This window comes from Schistocerca americana, chromosome 3 (genome assembly GCF_021461395.2).
Source record: "Schistocerca americana isolate TAMUIC-IGC-003095 chromosome 3, iqSchAmer2.1, whole genome shotgun sequence".
NCBI lineage: Eukaryota > Metazoa > Arthropoda > Insecta > Orthoptera > Acrididae > Schistocerca > Schistocerca americana.
In genome coordinates, this window is record NC_060121.1 from 630,989,493 (window position 1) to 631,014,293 (window position 24,801).

A 24,801-nucleotide genomic window follows, 5' to 3' on the forward strand; every position below is an offset into this window, starting at 1 on the left:
TACTCTGTGTATGTAGTATTTCTGTTCCTATATTTCCCATGAGTATTACAACTCAACAACAATCTTTCCTCGTGGAAAATCATTTATATCCAGAAATCTGTGCTTCACATAAGTTGGTATGAAAACCCTCTATACCCTACTGGGTTCGTTGTGCAATTTTTTTGCCCTATATTTCAGAAAAACACTGCTTAAATCCTATTGGCTTATTTCATTTCTCAGGGAAGCAATCAAGGAAGATGAGGAAGGTCTTCTTGAAGGATCTGTTGCGGATATCATCCAAAGAGCAAAGAGACGAAGACAGGCAGACAGGCGTGGAAATGTTCGTCTTGGTATGATGAGACATCTTTACCTAATTGTTGACTTTTCAGAAGCAATGTCAAATCAAGATCTGAAACCAACAAGACATCTTTGTTCCATTAAGGTTAGTTAATAGTTTTGTGTATCTGTGGTATATCACACAGTAAGAGCCATTGTACAATAACAAATTTTGGTCACTACATTTAAAAAAATAGGAGTATTTTTAATAGCATTTATGAAGTACATAACTAGTAAATGGGAAAAGACAGACATAGACATCTCTGTAATATTCTTTTCAAAAGAATAAATTCAGTAGACCTACATAACTATGTTACCATGCAGAAAGTTTGAACATTTTTGTGTTTGATACCATGTGAAGATTACTATTGTTGCTGAAAAGAGAAAGAAAATCATGGATATATTTCTAAAGCATTGGAGTACTGGAAGCATCAAATATTTAAGCAGCCCTTTGCCTACAGCCTGTAATTGTATATCTAAATCTAACAGGATTCTTGAAACAAAGTAGCAAAAGAAAATGATAATTAAGCATTGAGAACATTTTTTGTTGGAGGAGTTAGACCATCCATCAGTTTCATAAAAATTATCTACATCCATATCTACATGGATACTGTGCAAATCACATTTAAGTGCCTGACAGAGGGTTCATCGAACCACCTTCACAATTCTCTATTATTCCAATCTCGTATAGCGCACGGAAAGAACGAACCCCTATATCTTTCCTTACGAGCTCTGATTTCCCTTATTTTATCATGGTGATCATTTCTCCCTGTGTAAGACAGTGTCAACAAGATATTTTCGCATTCGGAGGAGAAAGTTGGTGATTGGAATTTCATGAGAAGATTCTGTTGCAACAAAAAACACCTTTGTTTTAATGAAGTCCAGCCCAAATCCTGTATCATTTCATTGGCACTCTCTCCCATATTTTTGCGATAATACAAAATATGCTGCCCTCCTTTGAACTTTTTTGATGTACTCCGTCAGTCCTATCTGGTAAGGATCCCACACCAAGCAGCAGTGTTCTAAAAGCGGACAGACAAGCATAGTGTAAACAGTCTAAGTGCCCTGCCAGTAAAACGCAGTCATATGTAGCAATATTGATTTTTATTTGCTATTGGTGGCTCACATTTATTACATGTTATAGTGATGGAAAATAACAAGCCTTATGGCAGATTACCTTAACGAAAAATATTTTTGATCTGTAAAAGAGAAATTACACCGCTAAGTCAAAAACAATCCAAATAGGGGATGTACAAGGATGGTTTGAAAAGTTCTCAGAATCACCAAGAGAGGTCAGCCCTAGTGCAACTAGTTGTTCATGTCATATTCATTGGACTGTTGTGTGTAAACAAGTGCCATGTCATTGGTCCTGGAAGAGAGCTATGGCATTGACGTGACTTCGTTGTTATTCCCACGTGGTGATTTGTGAAGATGGAAAAAATTGAGATTCGAGCAGTGATTAAGAACTTCGTAAAGAAAGATATGAAAGCAAAGAACATTCATGCCAATTTCCAGAATACACTGGGGGACTCTGCTTCTTCATATTCAAGTGGACAAATGAATTTAAATTTGGCCGGGAGAGCTTAGATGGTGATCTGCGCAGTGGTCAGCCAAGATGTGTCACTACTCCAGAAATAATTACAAAAGTGCACAAAATGGTCGTGGAGGATTGCTGATTGAAAGTGAGTGAAATTGCTCAAGCTTGCCAGATGTCATCTGAAAGGGTATATCACATATTAAATGAAGAATTAGAAATGAAAAACTTATCTGAAAGGTGGGTTCTGCAACTCTTGATGCGCGCCCACACACATGCCGTCGCCATGGAAAAATTACACGAACTAAGGTATGTATTGTTGCCACACCCGCCTTATTCATGTGATATGGCTCTGTCAGACTTCCATCTCTTTCCAATACTGAAACTTTTTCTTGGTGGACAAAGATTCACTTCAGATGAGGAATTGATTGCTGGAGTTGACAAATATTTTGCAGACCTGGAAGAAACTCATTTTCGAGACAGGGTCAAGGCACTGGAACATCGTTGGACCAAGTGCATTAATCTACAAGGAGACTACATTGAAAAATAAAAAAAACTTTCAGTGATGTAAGTACTTTTTTTCTATTCCATTCCGAGAACTTTTCAAACCACCTTTGTAACATACAACATGACTCACATTTAGGAAAAAATCAAAACAATAACGTTAACAAAGCCTACATCTACGTGATTACTGTGTAATTCACAATTAAGTGCCTGGCAGAGGGTTCATCAAACCACCTTCAATTTATTTCTCTACCATTTCACTCTCAAACGGTGTGGGAAAAACAAACACTTAAATCATTCTGCATGAGCTCTGATTTATCTTATTTTATTATGACGGTCATTCCTCCCTGTGTAGTTCGACACCAGCACATCATTATTTAGAGTCAGTTGTCACTTTCTGCATCATACAGATATCTTGTCTTAATCATTTTGTAGTTTGTTATGATCATCTGATAACTCATAAATGACAGCATCAGCCACAAACCATCTAAGAGGGCTGCTCAGATCATCTTCTGAATCATTTATGTATATCAGGAACACCAGAGGGCCCATAACACTTCCCCGGGGAATGCCAGGTATTATTTCTGTTTTACTCAATCACTTTCTGTCAATTACTACTTACTGTGACCTTTCTGACATGAAATCACAAATCCAGTTGCACAACTGAGGCGACACTCCATAGCCACTCAGTTTATTAGACCTCACCGTCGAGGAATGGTGTCATAAGCCTTATGGAAATGTAAAAATATGGAATCAATTTGACACCCCCTGTCGATAGCACTCATTACTTTTTGAGAATAAAGAGCTGGTAGAGTTTCACAAAAACAACATTTTCTGAATCCATGTTGGCTGTATGTTGGCTGTTTGTCAGTAAATCGTTCCCTTCGAGGTAATTCATAATGTTCGAACACAGTACTGCAATTGACGTTAGCAATATGGGTTTCTGATTCAGTGGAGTACTTCTATTTCTTTTCTTTGTTATTGGTGTAACCTGTGCAATTTTCCAGTCTTTAGGTACGGATCTTTCGTGGGATACTGTTCTCTTAATGAACCATATTCGTGGCTATGATGATGCTTCTGTTCAAGATGTAAGTAACTGATGTGCACAAGATCAGCAGATTGAACTAACTGTTTCTGGAATTGTTGGTTTTGTGTATGATAACCGAAATGAATATGAGGAAAAATGAGGCATTGCAGAGCAAAATGAGAAAAATATGTTTCGCTTTGAAGGATTAAATTAACTGGAGATGCCATTAACATACATGGAGCAATGGCTGGAGGCAAGCGAAATAGGAGATTGATGTTTTGCCAAAGGCGAAAGTTTGCAACATAAAAACATCATTCAGTGGACAAGCAGACTTATTTGACGAGTTTCTTTCCTTAAAACATTTGGTGCATCTTTTCCTCTGATGTTGCATGTACAATTTAATTGATAGAGAATTTAGCAAATAACATTAAACACATCATTGTTTTAGTAATATGCTATATGCTACCTACCTTATTTTACTCCCATTCCAAATTATTCTGTATTATACGACATAATCTGGTCCAGGTTTGCTTGTAATTAAGACTCTGTTTCATATTATTATTAGCAGGGAGAATCACTGTCCTGGACTGTGTTACTTTCTCAGCAATTATTGAAAATGATGTCAGCAGTGAAACATACCAGCAGCTTTCATAATTATGGACATCCCCCTTGTCACTGTTATAAAATGTTTATGCATGTGCATATCTACATGTGCTGAACCAATTCTAGTATCCTGGTTTGATAATTTGGACAGCCCACCAAAAGTCATGGACATAGATAACAGCCGTTAGGCTGCGTCCCTATAACCTGCGAGTGCTGTTGTCGCCACCGCAGCAGTGTGCACGGGCCATACCAGCTGCTTTGGCCTATCAGCCTCCATGGGGGCCCTATAAAGCCAGCAGCGCAGGGTCTCAGAGGTCAGTCATGTTCTAACTGCGCTCTTGTATCATATGTCATACGCACCGTTGTTCGGTTCCTAATATTGCCACATATAGGCTCTTGATTTGGTTCACTCTTTGGACTTGCCATCCTGTCGTATCCATCCATAGCTGTTGTTATCGACTTCATTCTTGTCCCATAGCTGTTGTCTTCCTGTGGTTTTGATGTTTTGATGAATTACGGTTTGTGATGAAGCAAGCTGGGATATTTTTACTTCCCCTCTTGTTTTGCCATCTGCCTCCTTCAAATTCATTTTTTCACTTTTAACTAATTGCCATTAACATACGTGAGTATAATGTGCATTTTCGTAAAAGAGAAAAGTTGGCCCTCAGTTTTAAAGAACATAACACCAGATGTAATTTTGAACTTAGTTTTATGTATGTACTTGATTTTCTAATATCTTTCAACTATTCCTAGTTAATACTATCGTTATAGGGTGAAATCGGTAATTGTTTCGTAACTTAAATTCTGTTATTGAGTTATAAACAATTATAAATTCGGTTCTAATTATAAACATTTGGAGGAACAACTAATAGTATTCTTAAAGTATTTATTTGGCTCTATTTAACTACATGTTAGCAAAGCCAGCCCTGTATTAATTCCAAAGTAATTAACAGTTTTGTCAAAAGTATAGCTTGCATAGCTATATTTGTTAATTTCATGATTTAAAAAAATAATTCGGCCTAACTCTTGTAGTGAAAGAAACTGTCAAAAACACGGAATTTTTCAATGTATTCAGTTAATTTAATGAGTTAAGTTTTAATTGTAATTTCTGTAAATTAAACATCGAACAATGTGAAGTTTCAGTACCTATTATTGTGAGGATATATAAGGGCACAATGTTTGGTCCCATGACAGTCCACAGCCAAGTTTCAGACGAGAAACCTATGTTGGTTAGAACAACAACAATGCATCAATGTAACTGTGAAATAAGTGTAACACAATTACGCCGTGTGTTAAAACAATGTCAGTGTCTGCTCCATACGTACCTTTTTATTCTTCAAGAAATGTGAATTATGTGGTTATGCTTTTACTGCTCATAGATGTTAAACAGTAAACTATTGTAGCAGTTTGTGGAGGTTTGCCTGCAAACTTTTAATGAGGCTTATGGAAAGTTAAACAATAGTGCACTGGCTATATTAAATGTCTATATGGGGGGTTGTGAAAAGTGAAAGTAAACAACTGTGAATTGCAAATGTGTACCTGTCAGCTACATAATTTACAGTAGACAGTACTGTACTTCCACCCCCTATTTTTTTCAGCCAGTACATTGACACCGAGGACAACAAATGAAAACAGGGAACATCGTCACATGTAGACACTCTCGGTCAGTTGGTCTGCGTTTCTTGGTCATGTCAGATTCCGGTTACTTGAGTTGGCAACGAGGTAAAAGGTTCACGGTGCCTTATGGAAATGAAACTTGTACAATTCGCAGAACAGCAACAGCAGCAGCTGCTCCTGCAACAGCAGTTCCAGCAGGAAATGAACGTTTCCATCAGGAACTTCAGCTAGTGTCAGACTGATTACAGGTACACAGTTCACAACCTATCCAACAGTAGTCACCTCCCGCCCACCCATGTCTCTGCCATTTAACAATACCAAGGAGGATTGGGACATGTATTTGCAGGAGCTGAAACAGCATTTCACCACTTTTCTGGTTTCTGATGATGCTCTCCAATGGTCGCTCTTCCTTTCTTGTGCTTCCCCTTAGAAATTTTTCATACTTAAGAAGATGGCTCCCTTCTCAAACCCGCTTGCACTCACTTTTGAGGAAATGTGTTTATTGCTGTCAGCCTGTTATTCACAATGGTTCCATGTGCTCCCATCGCATCTCGAGTTCCATTGGTACCACAAGCAAGCGGGCCAGTCTTATTGCTAATATTTGTGTTAGAGTTTTCACTGGAGGCCTCTTGGGTATTGACATTACCATGTTTTTGCAGATATCACTACTTGTACTTTAATGAAGATGTTAGCATTTTCACCTTTGAATGTTGATGTTGTTAGTCATGAATGTAACGCAGAGATGTTAGGGTAGTAGATGATTCACACAGACTCTATTTTGTGCTGTAGTGTGTCTTATAAAAGTGACATAAGGATATATTGTGATTTTGGAAACTACATAATTATTTGAAAAACTGATGGATTAGCTTTTGCTACTCATGAAGGACTATAAGTATTAATAGTAATTTTGCTTATAAAATATGTGGTTGTGTAGGAAATTAGAAAAGTTGATGAAGCTGTTTTATGCCTCCGCTTTGGGAATAGCCCGTTTACAGATATAAGCATCCTACTCATACTGCTTTACTGAAGGACCTACTTTCCTTTACACGTAATGTCAACTGGAAATATCACTTTGCACCCAATCCCAAAACCTTCCCAACAACAAACCTGACATTGAACCCTGCCTTGAACAGCTCTGATCACAATTCCAACTTGATCCACCACCACTACCTCAGAATCATCCTTTACAAGCCTTCCGAGAATTCCACACATTCAGCATTGCTTCACAACCTTTCCTCAGGTCCCTACAACATGACCCTAAACTGTCCTCTGTAGAACTCTAGGCTGTACTTTCCCTAAAAGCTGATGACTCCATCATTATCCTCCCAGCAGACAAAAGATCTACCTCTGTGGTACTTGACCAACAGGAGTATTTTAGTGAAAGTCTACGCCAGCTGTCTGACACTTGTACTTGCAGCATCTGCCATCAAGATCCCATCCCTGTGATTCAAACTGACCAGTCCACTGAAAAACCTCAGGCCACTCATAACCGAGTGAGGTGGTGCAGTGTCTAGCACACTGGACTCGGATTCGGCAGGACAACAGTTCAATCCTGCATCCAGCCATCCTGATTTAGGTTTTCCGTGATTTCCCTAAATCACTCCTGGCAAATGCCAGGATGGTTCCTTTGAAAGGGCACGGCCTATCCCATAATTCCCTAATCCGATGAGACCGGTGACCTCACTGTCTGGTCTCCTCCCCCAAACAACCCAACCCAACCTGCCATTCAAAAGGCCTTCCCTCAATCCATAGAACATCTTAACTCACCCAGACCACGCACCCCCAGCTTTTATGTTCTTCCTAAGATATACAAATGCAATCATCCTGACGTTCCTATAGTGTCTGACTTTAGAGCACCCACTGAATGTATATCTGCCTTAGTTAATCATCACCTGCAATTCATAGTACAAAGACTTCCCTCCTATATTAAAGATACCAGCCATTTCCTGGATTGTCTGAAATCGGTGCCCGCTCCACTAACACCAAGCACCTTGCTTGTCACCATTGATGTCATCTCCTTCTATACCGGCACCCCTCCATGTACATGGTCTGCCTGTTGCTGAACATTTCCTCAGTTAGCACCCACCTAATTCCAAACCTATGACATCCTTCTTGCTCACCTTAATCAGCTTTATACTTATCAACAACTACTTCACCTTTGAGGGGCAGACATACAAACAGATCAGGGGTACGGCAATGGGAACCAGGATAGCTCCTTTGTATGCCAACCTTTTCATGGATCGCATGAGCTTTCCTTGGATCCATAAGCCTTTAGCACCTGGTTTGGTTTAGATACATTGATGACACCTTTGCCATATGGACTCATGTGGTGAGGCTAACCTGTTGAAAATCTCTAAATAGCTTATCCCAATTAAATTTTACATGGTCCTATTCCGAATCCCATGCCACTTTCCTTGATGTTGATCTCATTCTCACTTCTGTCCACATCAAACCTACTAACAAACGACAGTACTTAACATTTTGACGGTTTCCATCCTTTCCATGTCAGAATTTCCCTCCACAAAAAAATCGTTCAAATGGCTCTGAGCGCTATGGGACTTAACATCTAAGGTCATCAGTCTCTTAGAACTTAGAACTACTTAAACATAACCAACCTAAGGACATCACACACATCCATGCCTGAGGCAGGATTCGAACCTGCGACCGTAGTGGTCGTGCAGTTCCGGACTGAAGCGCCTAGAACCGCTCGGCCACAGTGGCCGACTTTCATCCACACAGCCTTGGCATTTGAGGCAAATGTATTTGTTCGGATGCAGACTCTTAACAACAATACACCACCACTCTCATTTCAGTAATTATCCCAACAGCCTAGTTCAAAAGCAGTTCTCTCGGGCCATCACGTCCAATCCTAGTGCTGCTGATCCCACCAAAAAACAATTTCAGAGCACACCACTTGTCACCCAGTATTATCGTGGTCCTGAATGTATCAGTCAGCTACTTCAACAAGGCCATGACTTCCTAAAATCGTATCCTGAGATGGGATCCATTCTGTCTGAGATTAGCTGTTCATTGCCCTCCCAGTGTCCGCAATATCCTTGTCAGACCCTGTGCTCCTTCTGCACCCATCTCCCTACCCTATGCCTCCTACCCATGTGAATGTCCCCACTGCAATATTTGCCCCGTGCACCCTCCTATCACCACCTATTCCAGTCCTCTAACTGCCAAAACATATACTATCAAAGGGAGAGCCACCTGTGACACATGTCATATACCAGCTGTTATGTAAATACTGTTTGGCCTGTTACATTGGCAAGACTACCAGTTATCAGTCAGGATGAATGGGCATAAATGGAGGGTGTATACAGGTGACACACATTATCCTGTTGCAGAGCATGCTGTACAACATAGCAGACATTACCTTGGTGCCTGTTTCACCACGTGTGCCATCTGGATTCTTCCGCCAGACACGTTTCTCAGAACTCCGCAGGTGGGAACTAACACGACAAAATGTCCTTTGTTCTCACCACCCACCTGGCCTTATTTACATTAAGTACTTCTATCTCAGCATTTATTCACACTAACCACTCCTTTCTTTATTTTATTTTCTTACAGCTTTCATTTTCTAACTTGCCTAATTTTCGCCATCCCGTTCCCACCTCTGTACATAAAATGCCCTTAGCTTTTCACTCTTATTAACTCGTGCATGATGTTTTAGTAGTAATCTCTGTCTTGTATATTACCCTTTATTCCACCTTTAAGCTCTCAGGTATTCAAATGTTGTCCAGTGCAGTTCCCAGCAATCAATCTTTCCTTCTCATCCCATCAGGTAAGTCTCCCCTGACCAGGGTTCTGGGTGACTTTTCTGAACAGTATCCCTTTCCCTAAACCTGTCCAGTTCTTTTCCTTCACCCCTCTTCCTTCCCTTTCAACTCCTCTGTCAGAAGAATGAGCCACTGGCTCTGAAAACTTTTAAAAGTGAAATTTTTGTGTGTGTGTGTTCCTCTGCTGCCACTTGTTGAGTAGATTTTTATATCTATCCATTTATACTGTATTCAAAATTATGGTTAGTTATGCAAAAATTTTAACCAGTCTCTTAATCATTTGGTGAGTTATGTCACTCTGTGCATAAATAAAAATTAGGTCAACAAGTGTATAATGGCAAAGGGTGAATCTAACAAGTCCAGAGTCAAAGTCTGCCATTGAATATTTCACTGGTCACAATCTTTAATGTTAATTATGTCATAAGTTAATTAAACAATGTAAAATCAAGGTTGGAAAATCCACAGTATTAAGCAAAGGATAGATTGCTATTCGCTGTAAAGGTGACTTGTTGAGTTGCAGACAGGCACAATGAAAAGACTGTTCTCTCTCTCTCTCTCTCTCTCTCTCTCTCTCTCTCTCTCTCACACACACACACACACACACACACACACACACACACAAACAACCACTGTCCCCGGGTGCTCCAGCTAGAATGCAACTGTGCTGAACAGAAGCAGCAATCTGGAGTTGGAGGGGGGAGGGAGTGAAGTGAGCACTGCCTGTTGGAGCATGCAGGAACTAGATGGTGGCAGGACTAGGCTGCCAGGCACAACACCAGATGGCTGGGGGGAGGACAAACAAGGAGTGGAAAAGGAGAGCAGCAGAGAAGGGGAAGAGATAGGTGGATGCATTGGCAGAGTGTGGTGCAGAATGAGGATGAGGGGGTGTGAATTGGGAGGAGGTGATAGGACAGAAGGGGGTGTAAACTGGTGGGTGGAGGGTGTGGGGCAATAGGGTACTGTAGATTGAGGTCGGGATGATTTTGGGACCAGGGAATGAGTTGTAAGGATTACTCCCAACTGTGCAGTTCAGGATAGCTGATGGTGGAGTGGAAGATCCAGATGGCCCTGGTTGTGAAGCAGCTATTGAAATTTAGCATGTTATGTTCATCTGCATGTTGTGCCACAGGATGGTCCAGCTTCGTCTTGACCAAAGTTTGGCAGTGGCCTTTCATCCTGGTGGGCAGCTGGTTGGTAGTCACACCATTATAAAAAAGATGTGCAGTGATTGCAGCAGAGCTGGTATATGACACAGATGCTTTCACAGGTGGCCCAGCCTCTTATGCAGGTGCCCATGGCTGTGCAGTGGATTTATTTGTAGACCTGCCCTTCAAAGGAATAGTAGTTATGTGTTACGATAAAGTTAGTAAGGTTTACTAGGAACGAGGTACTGGGTTTGGAGTCACAAAGATATTGATAAAGGCAGTGTTCAATAGTGGCTAGACCATGGGCATGAGGGATGTTGATGTATAGGAAAATAGTGTCAAGAGTGATGATGACTAGGGATGCAGGAGGTAAAGGGATGTGGAAAGTGGAGAGTCATTGAAGAAAGTGGGTGGTATCTGTAAGGGGGAGGCTATATTTCAAGCAGTTGGTTGTAGGTGTTGGTCATTGAGGACCAAAATTCTTTTAGTGGGTGCATCAGCTACAATGAGGCATGCAGAATTGTTGGATTTGTGGGTCTGGAGAGCATGTAGAAGGTGGGTATGCTTGATGTTCTAGGGGTGAGGAGAGAAATAGATTCAGGGGAGAGGTTCTGGAAAATTCCTAAGGTTTTAAACAAGGATTGGAGGTTAGGTTGGACTTCCGGGATGGGATCACTGTGGCAGAGTTTATTTGGGAGAGGCCTGCTGCCAGGTAATCACTGTGATTCAGAACAGCACTGGCTGAACCTGTGTTTGCATGTAGGATGATTAGGTTAGGATTTGTTTTGAGGCTGGATATGGCTGTCCTTTCTTCTGCTGAATGGTTGGTGTCCTTTGGAAGGGACCTGGGAAAGGCTGGTGAGGCCAAGTTGGAGGTAAGGAATTCCTGGAAAGTGCCTAGATGGAGGTTAAGTGGGAGGGGGGAGGATCACGGTTGGTTGGAAGTATGAACTGGGAGAAGCCAAGTTCGATGTTGACATTAGGTTGGCTTTGGTGATAGGGATTGGTGGCAAAGAAGTGTTCCCATTGCAAGATCAGGGAGAAGGAGAGTAGGTCTTTCACAAGTCCGACATGGCTAGTAGGGCAGAATGTGAGGCCTGTGGATAGGACTGAAACTTCTGCGGGGCTAATTTTGGTAAAATGGTTAACACTTTGGGCCCTGAGGCATAGCGTTTGAAGCTCTACCACAAGGCGTAGCTGTTTTTAGCGTATTTTAATGTACTACAACTCTTAAATGCCTTTTTTTATACTAATGACATTACCCGTATTGAAAATCATAAACTTTCTACTTTGAAGCTAAGCTATGTATAGCGCTTTGTTCTTTTAAGTAATATTTGCTTTCATGAAACTATCAATTATAACATTGTTTTTGGAAGAGGAAAAATTGGTCAATGATATATGCACTTAATGCTCAGAAGGAAAACTACATTATTTTAAACAAGAATTTTAATAATTATTTATACTACTTATTTTATATACAGTAACCTCCGTTGGCTTTATTTTAAGATGCGATTTTGGTCTTTGTATGATGAACTTTGAAACACGGGAGTTTACACAATGCCACTTTGCATTTACCACACTGGTAGCTTCTGTCTTTATGCCACACTTTCCCAGTAAGGTTTTTGCCTCTCAGAGAACACACTACACATTGTTTTTGCTTCTGTTTCTTGTATATTTGTGTCTCAATCTTTTCCAGAAAAAGTTTCCAGTTGATAGTCTGGAGAGTCTCGAAGTACCAGGTTGTGGTTCCAGTTCTCTGCTGTCTGCAAGGCCTGCACTGATAGTTGTCATAAACTGTGATGTTGTGAGGCATTTTACAGTTACCATGTTGTACAATATACTTGAATTTATTATCACAATTGGTATTATGTGGAATGACAACTTTCTTCACCACTTCACAATTTGATGCTCAAAAGCCCCTATGATAGTCATTGGTTCGATAAGTCAACGCCCAACTTGATTTTATTATATTCCACCACACAGGCTGGTTTTGACTTCTCTCTGCCTCTCTTATCAATAAACGTCACAATCTCAGCAGTGTACCTTGTACTTATCATGTGCACATTTCTTTTGTCGTTCCAACAGAATGCCTAGATATTTCCTTTACACCTAAAAATTAATTCACCTCACTGAAGTTTCGGATCTTTTATAGCAGAAGGTATTCCCTGTCTAGATTTTCTTGTAGTTCCCACAAGAGCAGTTTTTGCAGCTTCCAGTTCTGAACCAAGGACTGGACTGGTGTAGAATCTGTCTGTAAACAAAGTGTAACCTTTTCCTGACAGGTTCCCAAGCAATGTCTTTACAAGTGTCTCTATGTCAGACCTCTCACCTGCATAAACAGAAAAATTACAGACATAACCTGTCTGTGACTCTGACAACATGTACAGTTTTATATCATATTTATTTGGCTTCTGTGGCAACTTTGCACATGCCTTCATCAATTGTAATGTTTTGAGAGGATGTATATGCTCGCTGTAAATTAGCAGACACCATATCCAGGAGGGGTCTCACCTTGTGCAGCTGGTCATAGCCAGCCTCTCCTTTTGTCTTAGCAACTGAATTGTCACTGACGTGAACGTTTCTCAAAATAGAAAGAAACCTGTTGCGTCTCTGGATGTTTGGACAGAAATTACGTGACACAACAGGATTCTTGGATCAGTGATCTTGTATACGGGGTCTCACACTTACACTCATATGGACTACAATTGCCAGAAACTTTCTTATTTCTATGAGAGTAACTCCTTTCCACTTGGATAGTGAGCAGATAGGGAAAAGGAATTTGTGCTTCGTAATTTCCTTATGCTTTGTTGTGCATATAGATTAGTTTGCTGCTTTATGTGATTCACCATACTCTCTGTAAGTAAACATAAAAAGAAGTCTAGAGGTGTGATGTTCTGGTCTAAACTGGTAAGGTTGCACTTTCCAGCATGTTCTGAGAATGGATAGATATTTGGCACATGATCAGTAGTCGTCCAGCCTTCCTCAGAATCGGTACGGCACGAAGTTCTTGGTCTCACACTCACCCTTGGCCGCCCATGCACTGCAGTTGTGGTATCAGCAAGAACATTGGCAATACATGCTTCTGAAGAACTTGAACGCTCGCTCTCCTCATCTGAATCTACCATAAAAGTAGTATTTGCAAATAAAATCACTTACTACAGTAGTTACGTATTGAAAGCTCTTTCAATTGAAATCTGAATAAAAATATTGCATATTTTGTTATCTGCATTTCTTACCAGAAGACTCAGAATCTTCTTCTTGAATATAGTCTACGTCATCATCAGAATGAAGCAAATCATCGTACTCTGAAAAATCAACATAACTTTCTTCAAACTCGCGCGATAACTCACGAGCGATTTCATCATCCGCCAAACCATGCTTTGCCATGATGATACAACTGAGCGCGTGTGCGGCAGAATATTCCCGCTCGCAAAGCCTCATAAAAAAAAAAAAAAAAAAAAAAAAAAAAGAGTGGTTCTTCCGTGTCCAGCATGCGCGCACCATCTAGCGTCAAATACTTCAATTATAGCCTCTTCTGTGCCTCCCAGACCATTGGGAGCCCTACGAACACGTAAAGGAAGGAAAGGGAAGATCAAGCACACGCGCCTCTAAAATTACGGGCGTCGGATTTTCGGGCTGGTCAGGCGTGCCCGTATTTTAACAGGCGTCAGCTTCCTGAGTGTTAACAACAGTGTCCCACAATTGTTTCGACTCAGGATTTAGTAGGGTGTTGGTAGGGAGTTTTGGGTGATGTGGTAAGTTGAAAATATCAGCTAGGCAGTGTCTGGTGGTACGAGGAGTTGATGAGGAGGCACACTTTAGGTGGGATACGGGTTCGATAGTGGTGCTCCAAGGCACCAGTAGGATATCAGCAGGCTGGATAACTTATGGAGGTGGTGTCTGGAATGCTGTTACAAGTATGGGAGCGCAAGGGATTCAGTTTCAGAGATGTGATGTTTGTAGTATGGATTGTGCAGTAACAGTATGTTGCAGAGGGAACCAAGGTGGTTCTGGGATCCCTGTACCATGGAAATGTGTATTTTTAGTACCAGGTTTGTGAGGGACAGGGACTGGCCGAACCTGAAAAGGTGAGGCTCATTCTGAAAGGAAGATTGGGATCCAGAGAAAAGAATTTTTGTGGTTAGGCCGTTTTTGGGGGAGGGGGAGGAAGAATTCATAGTTTAGGCAGCAGTCAAGGAACAGGATCTGGGACCGGATCTTAATCAGGGAAAGGGATACTTCACTGAACTGGTGCAGAAAGATGGAGCAGGGGTCCATTGTGGCAGGGATGGTATTGGAGAAATGGGAAATAATGCAGGAAATGGGCAAATGAAGGCATTAGGTGGTTGTGGGGGGAGCTGGATAAAATGAAAAAAGTGTGTAAAAATGCATACACATATGCACAAACATGTAAACATTCACCACACAGGAATGTAAAAAAAGTGCATAGGATGGAACATATAAGGTATGGGGGTACTCCCATTTTGGGTGAAGGGAAGTGGGGGGGAGATTGATGAGGTCAACATGCACAAGCTCACGTGGCATGGGTAGGTGTGGAAAATAACACTTTAAAATAAGTGAATTTGAGGGAGGAAAGGTGATCAATAGGAAGATTTTGGGTCATGAGTTTCTGCACCAACAGTCAAAGTGGTCATGTAGTCATCTGTTGTGCACAGACATGACCATTGGTACAGTGTGACCCAGATGTCAGAGAACTTGTGGTTTGGAAAGTGATTGAAAACACAGAGGAAGAAGAGAAGAAATAGACACTGAGTAGAGTAATGCTTTAGAGATAGCGACAAAGGAAATCATCACTGGATTGTGGAACAGATCAAATAATGTAAAGTCCTGATTGGAATATCAACAGTGTTGTGAAAAGGAAAGATTACTACTCCCCATAAAGATGAAATGTTGAGTTGCAGACAGTCACAATGAAAAGATTGTTACACAATGGGCTTTTGGCCAAAGACATCTTCAGAAAGGAAACACACTCCCGTTCAGACAAGCAAGCGTACCTCGCGCACAGAACAGTGCTGTCCGCAGTCACTCCAGTCAGAATGTGACTGTGTCAATCGAAAGCAGCCATCTGCAGTGAGGCAGAGAAAGGAGAGTGATAACAGGATATGGGTGTGGGGAGAGAAATAAACGTTGCCTGGCAAAGTGTGCAGGGACTGGACGGAGGCAGAACAAGGCTGCCAGGCACAGAACCTGGAGACTGTGGGGAAGGGGGAGGGTTAGGGTGGGGTGGCAGGGGAAAATTGACTGACTCCTCCACCGACATCCCAGATGTCCAACATAACCTCCAATCCCTGCTGAAAGCTTTAAGCCCTTCCCAGAACCTCTGATTTGAATCCCATTTCTCTCCTCACTCCTATGGCATACTGCACACCCACTTTCTACAAGCTGCCCAAGATCCACAAACACAAAAATCCTGGATGCCCCATTGTAGCTGGTTATTGTAATCCCACTTAAAGATTTTCAGCCCTCATTGACTAACACCACCGACCAATTGCTCAAAATTTAGCCTCATACATTATAATGGTTTATTTGTCCATAATAACTTTTACAGTCATGGAAATAGTCAGTCAGTACATACACGAACAATAATAATAGTTTAGTAGTAGAAATAAAGTACATACAACATCAAAAATCCTTGATGGCATACAAACATTTAGCAATTAACAGCTGCTTTAATTTTATTTTAGATATGTTTCCTTTTAACATTTTTATGGTATTTGGCAGTCTGTTGTAAAAAAATCTTCCAGCAGAAAATGGATTATGATCGGTTGCTTTTTTATTTCTGAATTTTATGTGGTAATCCTCTTTCTTCCTTGTATTATAACTATGGGTATCATTATTTATTATACTGTGCTCCATATTTTCTTTTACAAATAGTATAGTCCTTAGAACATATAATGAATACACTGTTAGTATATTATACTTAATGAAGTATTCTCTACAGGATTGACGTTCACTAATATTCGCTATTATCCTAATTGCTCTCTTCTGGGCTCTAAAAGCCCTATCCATGTATACCGTTGGTGCCCCGCTCCAAATCTCAATACCGTATTGTAGGTGGGAGTGTATAATACCAAAATAGATTTGTCTTAAGACTGGTGACGCTATTATGCTAGAAAGGCATTTTAGCAGGTAGGTATTACACGAGATTTTTTTACACATAAAAGGTACCAACCACTGCCTCCACCAAGTTTACACCATCCCCACCCCTTTACCTGCTGCACTCCTACTCGTCACTTTTGATGCCACTTCCCTATATTTCAACATCCTTCATGCCCATGGTCTTGCCACTGTTGAACACTACCTCTCCCAATGCTCTAATGACACTAAATCCAGTGCCTCATTCCTCACACACCTTAAACTAACTTAATCCTAAAGCACAACTACTTCTCATTTGAATGGAAAGTATACAAACAAATCAGTGGCACATCCGTGAGCAACTGCTTAGCACCCTCCTATACCAACTTGTTTGTGGGCCATCTAGAGGAAACCTTCCTAACCTCCCAAAACTGCAGACCGTTTACCTGGTTCAGGTTCATTGACAATATTGTCATGAACTGAACTCATTCGGTCCTCATTCCTATCTTCCATCTGCTTCATCTGGTCCTCCTCAACACAGTGTGCCACCTTCCTGGATGTTGACCACCACCTCTCTGATAGCTCCATCACACCTCTGTCCAAATTAAACCCAACAGACACCAAAATTACATGCATTTTAACAGCTTTCATCCCTTTTGCACCAGAAAATCTCTCCCAAAGAGCCTTTCAACCCAGGGAGGTTGTATCTGTAGCGACAAGAACTCCTTTGTCCAGTATGCTGAAGATATGACAAAGGCCTTCACAGACAGGCACTATTCCCTCAGACCTAGTCCACAAACAGGTTTCTCATGCCACAACCCAGTCCTCCCACTACACACAAAATCTTCTTTGTCACCCAAAACCACCCCGGAATGGAACAACTGAACCACATCCTTCTTCAGGGCTGCCTTGAAATGAGGGGCATCCTATTCAAGATCCTTCCCACCCCTCCTAAAACAGTTTTCCCCTGTCCACCCAACATCCACAACATCTAGTCTACCCTTATGCCACTCCCAATCCTAATCCCTTGCCACAGGGATCATATCCCTGTGGAAGATCCAGGTTAAGGCTGTCCAGTTCACCCACCCAACACTTGTATTCCAGTCCTGTCACAGGCTTATCCTGTGCCATCAGAGGCCAGGCCACCTTCGATAGCAGTCATGTCATATACCAACTCTGCTGCTATCATTGCACAGCTTTTTATATTGATATAACAACCAACCAGCTGTCCACTGGAATGAATACCCACGGCCAGACTTTGGTCAAGAGCAAAGTGCACCACCCTCTGACACAACATGTAGCTGAGCATAACATGCTTGATTTCAATGGCTGCTTCACAACCTGGGCCATCTGGGTCCTCTCCTCTACCACCAGTTTTTCTCAACTGTGCCGATGGGAGTTATCCCTATAACAAATTCTCTGCTCCCAGAATCATCCCAGCCTCAATCTACAGTAATCCACTGTCCTTGTACCCTCCACCCAATACTTTCTACTCCCTCTCTCCTATGATCTCCTTCCAATTCATGTCCCCTCAACCTCATTGTGCGCCACTCCCAGCCAATGTGCACATCGTCTCTTTCCCCTCTCTGCTCCTCTCCTTTATCCACTCCCCATTCTCCCATTTCCTCCCCACAGCCTTCCGACATTGCAACTGGCAGCCTTGTCCTGCTACCATCTAGTCCCTGCACATTCCATCAGGCAGTGCTTACTTCTCTCCTTCCCACATGAATACCGGACATCGGCACAGTGGCACATCGCTGCATGGTCTTATGAATCTCAATACCTTTTTCATCTTGCCAATGGCAGGGTGCAAATTCATTGTCTTTCAGGGGAACAGCTCCTCGACACCACTACTGCAGGACAGAGACAAGCTGGCAGTGGTTCCATTATGCTCTGGGGAACGTTTACATGGGCATCCATGGGTCCAGTGGAGCTCCTGCAAGGTACCACGATGGCCAAGGAGTATCGAACACTGGTTGCAGACCACATACACCCCTTGATGACAATCATATTTCCCCAAAAGCAGTAGCATTTTTCAACAAGATGATGTGCCATGTCGCAAGGCCGGGAGTGTGATGGAGTGGTTCGAGGAATACATGGGAAAGTTCCAATTGATGTTCTGGCCCCCCAACTCGCCAGATCTGAATTCAATCAGACACATCTGGGGTGTGATTGAACGTGGCGTGAGAGCTCATCAACCCCCTCCCTGGAATTCTCGGAAATTGGGTGACTTTTGTGTGCAGATGTGGTGCCAACTCTCCCTTCCAGCGACCTACCTAGGCCTCATTGCTGCCATGACATGTTGCCACTGTTATCCATGCCAAATGTGGACCTACCGTCTATTAGGTAGGTGGCCATAATGTTCTGGCTGATCAGTTTATACTTGTTATGGGAAATTGGAACAAAATAGCAATTAAAGACAGGGAAAAAAAACACATTAGTAGCGGTGTAACTAGAGCAGGTCGTAAACTCAAGCTTGCTCTGTCTCATGTTCCTTTATTGAAAAAAATACGTTCTTCATTTGTGCCATTGTAAGTCAGACCATAAGTCCTATTTTTTCTGCATATCTTCCCCTTGAAAAAAGAATTAAGAGTGGTGAAATTGACAGCTCTGGAAAATGGAAATAATAGTTGAGAAGTGTCTTCGATGTTTGAAACTGCCACTCCTGCTTCCCTACAAGTATCAAGCCTTAGCCTCTGCTTTTCCTCAATGTCCAAAGCTCACCCCCATGCCATACTAAGTGCACACCCTTGGTATCTGTTAAATTTTTGCTATTTATTCTAATGTTGTCTGTTTCTGTGATCACAGAATCCCTTTGTGAAGTGGTTTGAGCAAAAACGCTCATTTTTCCTCTCGAATTATATATTATGCCTGTTTCTTAGGTAATGTTCAGCCAAGGCCATCTTCTCAAGATTCCTTTGTTTAATGTGTCGTGAATGAACTGCACATTGCTCAGCAACAATGCAAATGGTTTGACGTATTTAAATACTGCCATATTCACAGGAGATACCATACATGCCAAGAACTTGAAGACTATATTTTCTTTAATGGGAATAACATATTTCTTATCTTCGAGGCAGGCTAGAACACTGGCCTCACTACGTGTCTCTTCAGCACGCACCCTATCTTGCTAATTGTTGCTCCACACTATGGAAGCAATGCAGCTGGCACACTTTCTTCCTCTGATTTAGAAGGTGTCTTTTGTCAGTGGCACTTGAAAGCTTTAGCCAATTCTCCTTGGCTGTAACTACTTTCTCTGAACATGTGCTTCAAATGCTAAAATTCAGACTCCAGATGGTCATTGTCAAATATGCGGTAATTTTGGCCTCTGTACTAAAAATGTTCCATACTGCTTTCTTGTTTATAGGGTGGTAAAAGGCTGTTGGTATTTAAGCATTGGTCAGTGTGCGTCGATTTCCTGTACACTGAATAATCAAGCCGCCCTCCTGCCTTCTGCTCAATTAAAACATCCAATAACACAATCTTGCTATCCGTCTTCAACTCATCAGTAAATTTAATGTTAGGACAGACACCATTCATGTGGTCGACGAACTGCTGCAGTCATGTGGTCGACGAACTGCTGCAGTCATGTGGTCGACGAACTGCTGCAGTCATGTGGTCGATGAACTGCTGCAGTGCATTTTCACCATGAGGCCATATCGACAAGGTATGTCATCATATCTTGGGAAGCAAGATGGTCACTACCTCGCAGAGTTCAGAGCTTCCTCCTCAAAACGCACCATGAAAAAGTTCACGACAGCTGGAAACGGTGGGGATCCCTTGGCTGTGCCATCCGTCATCTCATAATATTCGTTGTGATACATAAAGTATGTTGTTGATAAGGCTTGGTGGAACACCGTGCCGATCTCAGGTGGAAACTGTAGGGCCGATGTTGGGATGTTTTGGTTGAACAGAAGGCAGGAGGCCAGCGTGGGTTTTTCAGTGTACAGGCAATCTCACCAACAGCTTTCACTATCCTGCACTCAAGAAAGCGGTACTGAACACATTAGTACACAGGCCAAAGATTGCTGTATGTCTGATGATAACCATTTAATGCTTTTAAGTGTCATTGATGAAATGTCATGAATTGGCAGAAGAGGCCGAGCCAGCTTCATTCCTTCCATTCTCTGGAGCAACTACTAGCAAGACTGGGAATGTGCTGAAGAGACGTGGACTGAGACCAGTGTCCCAGACCACCTCCAAAATGGAGATACATTACACCCTGTTAAAGGCAACATAGGTCTTCCAGGTTCCTGACATGTATGGTGTCCCCTGTGGATGTGGTAGTATTTACAGAGGTCAAACCGTACCCTCTGTTGCTAAGAATTGTGCAGAGCATTCACGACACATCAGACAAATATAACTTGAAGAGATGGCTGTGGCTGAACACTGCTTAGAAAATGGCCCTAAAATACAATTTGAAAAAATAAGTGTTTTTGCTCAAACCACATCGTACTGGGATTATGTTATCAAAGAAGTTGCCAAATTTAGAATAAACAGCAACAGTTTTAACAGAGACCAGGGGTACGCACTTAGTAGGGCATAGGGTGAGCTTTGGACATTGAGGGAACACAGAGACGTAGGCTTGGTGCTTGTAGGGACACAGGAGTGGCAGTTTCAAACATGGCACTGGCCACTTGCACCATGTGACACCACTCAGTAGGACAGAGCCACTATGAACTGCCCAACTCACTTTCCATCCATGCGCCACTCCGGCCCTCTCTGGAAGATTTCAGATGCTGCCATTATATTTATATAAGTGATCCCTGTGTCAGCCCCGACAGTCATTGATTTCAACTCCTGATGACAATGGCGGAGACAGCTATCGAAAGCTCGATTGTTTTATTCAAAATTACTGAGAAGATTTTATTGAAGTGTGCCACCACGAAAAACTCCGAGGACAGTTGGAAAGTTGACCAGTGCTCCTTTATTGAAGGAAGATTTTTCATTTGTGCTAATCTGCTCCTGGCCATAAGATTTATTTTTTCTGCTAATTGTCCCTTGAGAAAAGCACTAGAATGATGAAATTGTCAGCTCCAGAAAACTTTAGGGTGTTTCTTAAGGGCATATGAGAAAATTTCATTGTAAATGCAAATGGTGAAGTTTATTTGTCTACAGACTTTCATTTTAAAAATGTTTACAAATAGTTTGTCAAGCACTCGGTTAAGATTTGAAGCATTGTGGGCTCGTTCAACTGCCATAAACAACTGTAATTAAGACCTTCAACTTTTCCTTTATTTAGTGTTAATGGAGTGAAATGTAATCCTGTCAAAGTTGTAAGTTGTGTACTTTTTGAGCAAAGGCCAAAATATATAACACTGGTTTCATGAAATATGCTTCTGAATTCACAGTATATGGAATTACATTGGAAGTAAAATTAATAGCTAAAAAATTCATGAAACCTATAAAGTCTTAAGTAGGAAGTCAGGAATTCTCTTTCACAGAAGTGCAGTTTTATTAGATGAAGCACTTCCACTAATCGTACATTGGAAATACTGAAATATTAATGATATGTACTGGATATTGTTGGTATTGAAGTCACTGATCAAATCCACTAAATATCTGACATTTTATTACCACACTTCTCAGTACAAACACTGGTACTGTATGAAGCTTTTGTTTTCTAGAATTTCAGACTCAATCATTGTTCTCTCCATCTCTATTCAGCTGGATTTGAAGACAATTTAAAGATAATTTTCTTGTATTACATGCCTGCTTTAATTGTAGCTCTGTTTGAAAATTGCCATCAACTCTTTTGACTGTAATCTTTTCTTCATTCAGAACCAGTGGCATGTACATATTTTGTTACCTCCTGCAGATTAAAACCATGTGCCAGACTGGAGCTCAAACATATGCCCTTTGCCTTTCGTGGTCAAGTCCCCCTACCAGCTGAGCTATCTGAGCATAGCTCATGAATTTTAAAGATAAGATATGAGGTACTGGCTGAAATAAAGCTCTGAGGGTGGTTTATGAGTCGTGTCTGGATAGCTTAGTTGGTAGAACACTTGCCTGTAAAAGACAAAGGTCTCAAATTTTAGTCCTGGTGTGGCACACACTTTTAAACTGCCAGATAGTTTCAGATCAGTGCACACTCCACTGCAGAGTGAAAATTTATTCTGAAGATATATTTTGCTTCTGAAAAATCTGTCTTCTTTCAATTCTCCATATTTCTTTGACTACACCCATTATGCATCATTTGGATTTTTGTTGTATCTTCAGTGGCACCAAGTGGTTCTGTGGCACTCAACATTTCTTCAGGTGGATTATGCCTTAAATGTTAGCCATAGCAGTTTCAGGACTGGATACTGAAGTCTGCATTTGCGTTCATCTTCCACAACGTACATCCCTGTAGGCAACAATGACAATACAAGGCAGTGTAATTATAGACCCAACAAATGTGTTACATTTATCATCTCTGCCAATGAATTAGAAAGATGTACAGAGTTCCTCATAATTTTTCATTCTTCAGTGTGTGTTGATTTCAGCAGAAGAGCTGCTTTTTGTCAAAAAAAGCCATTATACTGAAGTGCATGCTGTTTTCAAGAATTCAAGTTGATATGTATTGGTGAGATATGACTGTAATTCTGCAGACTGATTTTATGTGTATGGAAACAGACACTTTGCTCTACTCTCTAAACACGTAGATACAGTGTATTCAGTGCAGAATTTTAAAGCAACGCCTTTCCCTGTGCACTATTTCAGTTTAATTGTGTAATTAGTTATTCATGATGTTTTAAAAATAATTCTATTTAAATAATACAGTTTTGCACCTATTTACTCCTAATACCAAATTTCTTGTTGTATCATCCAGAATGTGGAAAATTAAACTGTTACCAATTAGAACACTTTGCATTTTCAGTATTGCACTGTTTAATATTTATAGATATAATTGCATCTATCACAACATTCTCTTTTCTATTGATTATTTATATTGTTTCCACAATGACAAACTCACCAGTTGTTAATTTTGAATTGGATCTTCTAATTTTATTAATTTAGAATTCCTTTGAAATACCTGCATAATCTTTATGTTTAATATCTAGTGCTTCATGATCTCTTCTTTTTGTCTGTCATTATTACAACTGGACTCTGCAGTTTTCTCCAAGTTTCAAGCTCATCTTAAACTTACTAAATGCTCACAGCTCATTACTAGTCAACTCAGATTTAAATCTTAGCTTTTTTGTACTTCTGAACCTCTTTGTGCCAAGCTGTTCTTACTCCAGGGATTGAAGTCCGTTTAGGATCATTACATTTTTCCTTTACCTGTTCCTATTTGTCTGTTTTCTCTATAGTAAATTAGTGTTTTTAATAAGGAATACAATTAGGCTCTTCTCATAAAGCCTTACACACACACACACACACACACCAGTATCTGCAGCAAATTTCATCCTGCAGTTTCATCAGAATCTTGAGGAAACTTGTTATTCTATCTAGGTAAGAAGTATGCAAGAAGTCATGGACAATGATTCAACTTTTTTTTATGTGTGAAAATAGAACACTTGTTACCCTTTAATAAGGTAATTACTTCATCTCATTTCTTCAAATTCACTGACCTTTTTTCCCTTCATCTTGAGACTGTGGATTGAAAAGAAAGTCAAGCAGTTTTGAAAGCAACATTTATTTCAAGTTTCAAACAGTACCTCAGAAACAGATGGACTCATTCTGTTCATGAAACTTTCCTTGAAGGTTCAGTACTACATCATGCCTTACACCTGCCACTGAATGACAACTTTGATCTAGCTCCAAGTCTTTTCCTTCTGTGAAGTACATTTGTAAAAACTTGGCATTTTCTTTTGTTAGAAACAGAAGGGAGCCCCTCCTGTGGAATATTTTGTATTTTTATACAAATAATGAGTCATCTATATATCTAATTTGGTTGAAATTGCTTTGGGCATTAGAGAGAGACGCTTCGTTCCATATAGTAAGTGATACGTTTACCAAGTTCACTTGAAATCGATCCAGTGGTTTAGGAGGTGATGTGGAACATATGATTTTTAAAAGTACATGTAGATATATTATGCTGCTTGCATATCAATAAAGTTACATCTCAAGAAGTAAATGTAACTGCTTTAGACAAAGAATTAAGTAGAAAAATATTATGTTGTTATATTCATGGTGAAATTTTATATGAGGAAGTGCTAAATTTAAGAGGAACATCTCATTGAATTCTGTTTGTGA

The 24,801-nt window shown here is 40.8% G+C and overlaps 1 protein-coding gene across 1 annotated transcript in view; it reads left to right on the plus strand.

The window, feature by feature from the left end:
* LOC124607024 (general transcription factor IIH subunit 2) overlaps positions 1-24,801 on the plus strand; it is a 103,023-nt gene that overhangs the window by 22,706 nt on the left and 55,516 nt on the right. Inside the window, exon 2 of the mRNA XM_047139189.1 lies at positions 220-421. Within this exon, the coding sequence (XP_046995145.1) occupies positions 220-421 (202 nt within the window). The remainder of the gene's footprint in view (positions 1-219; positions 422-24,801) is intronic.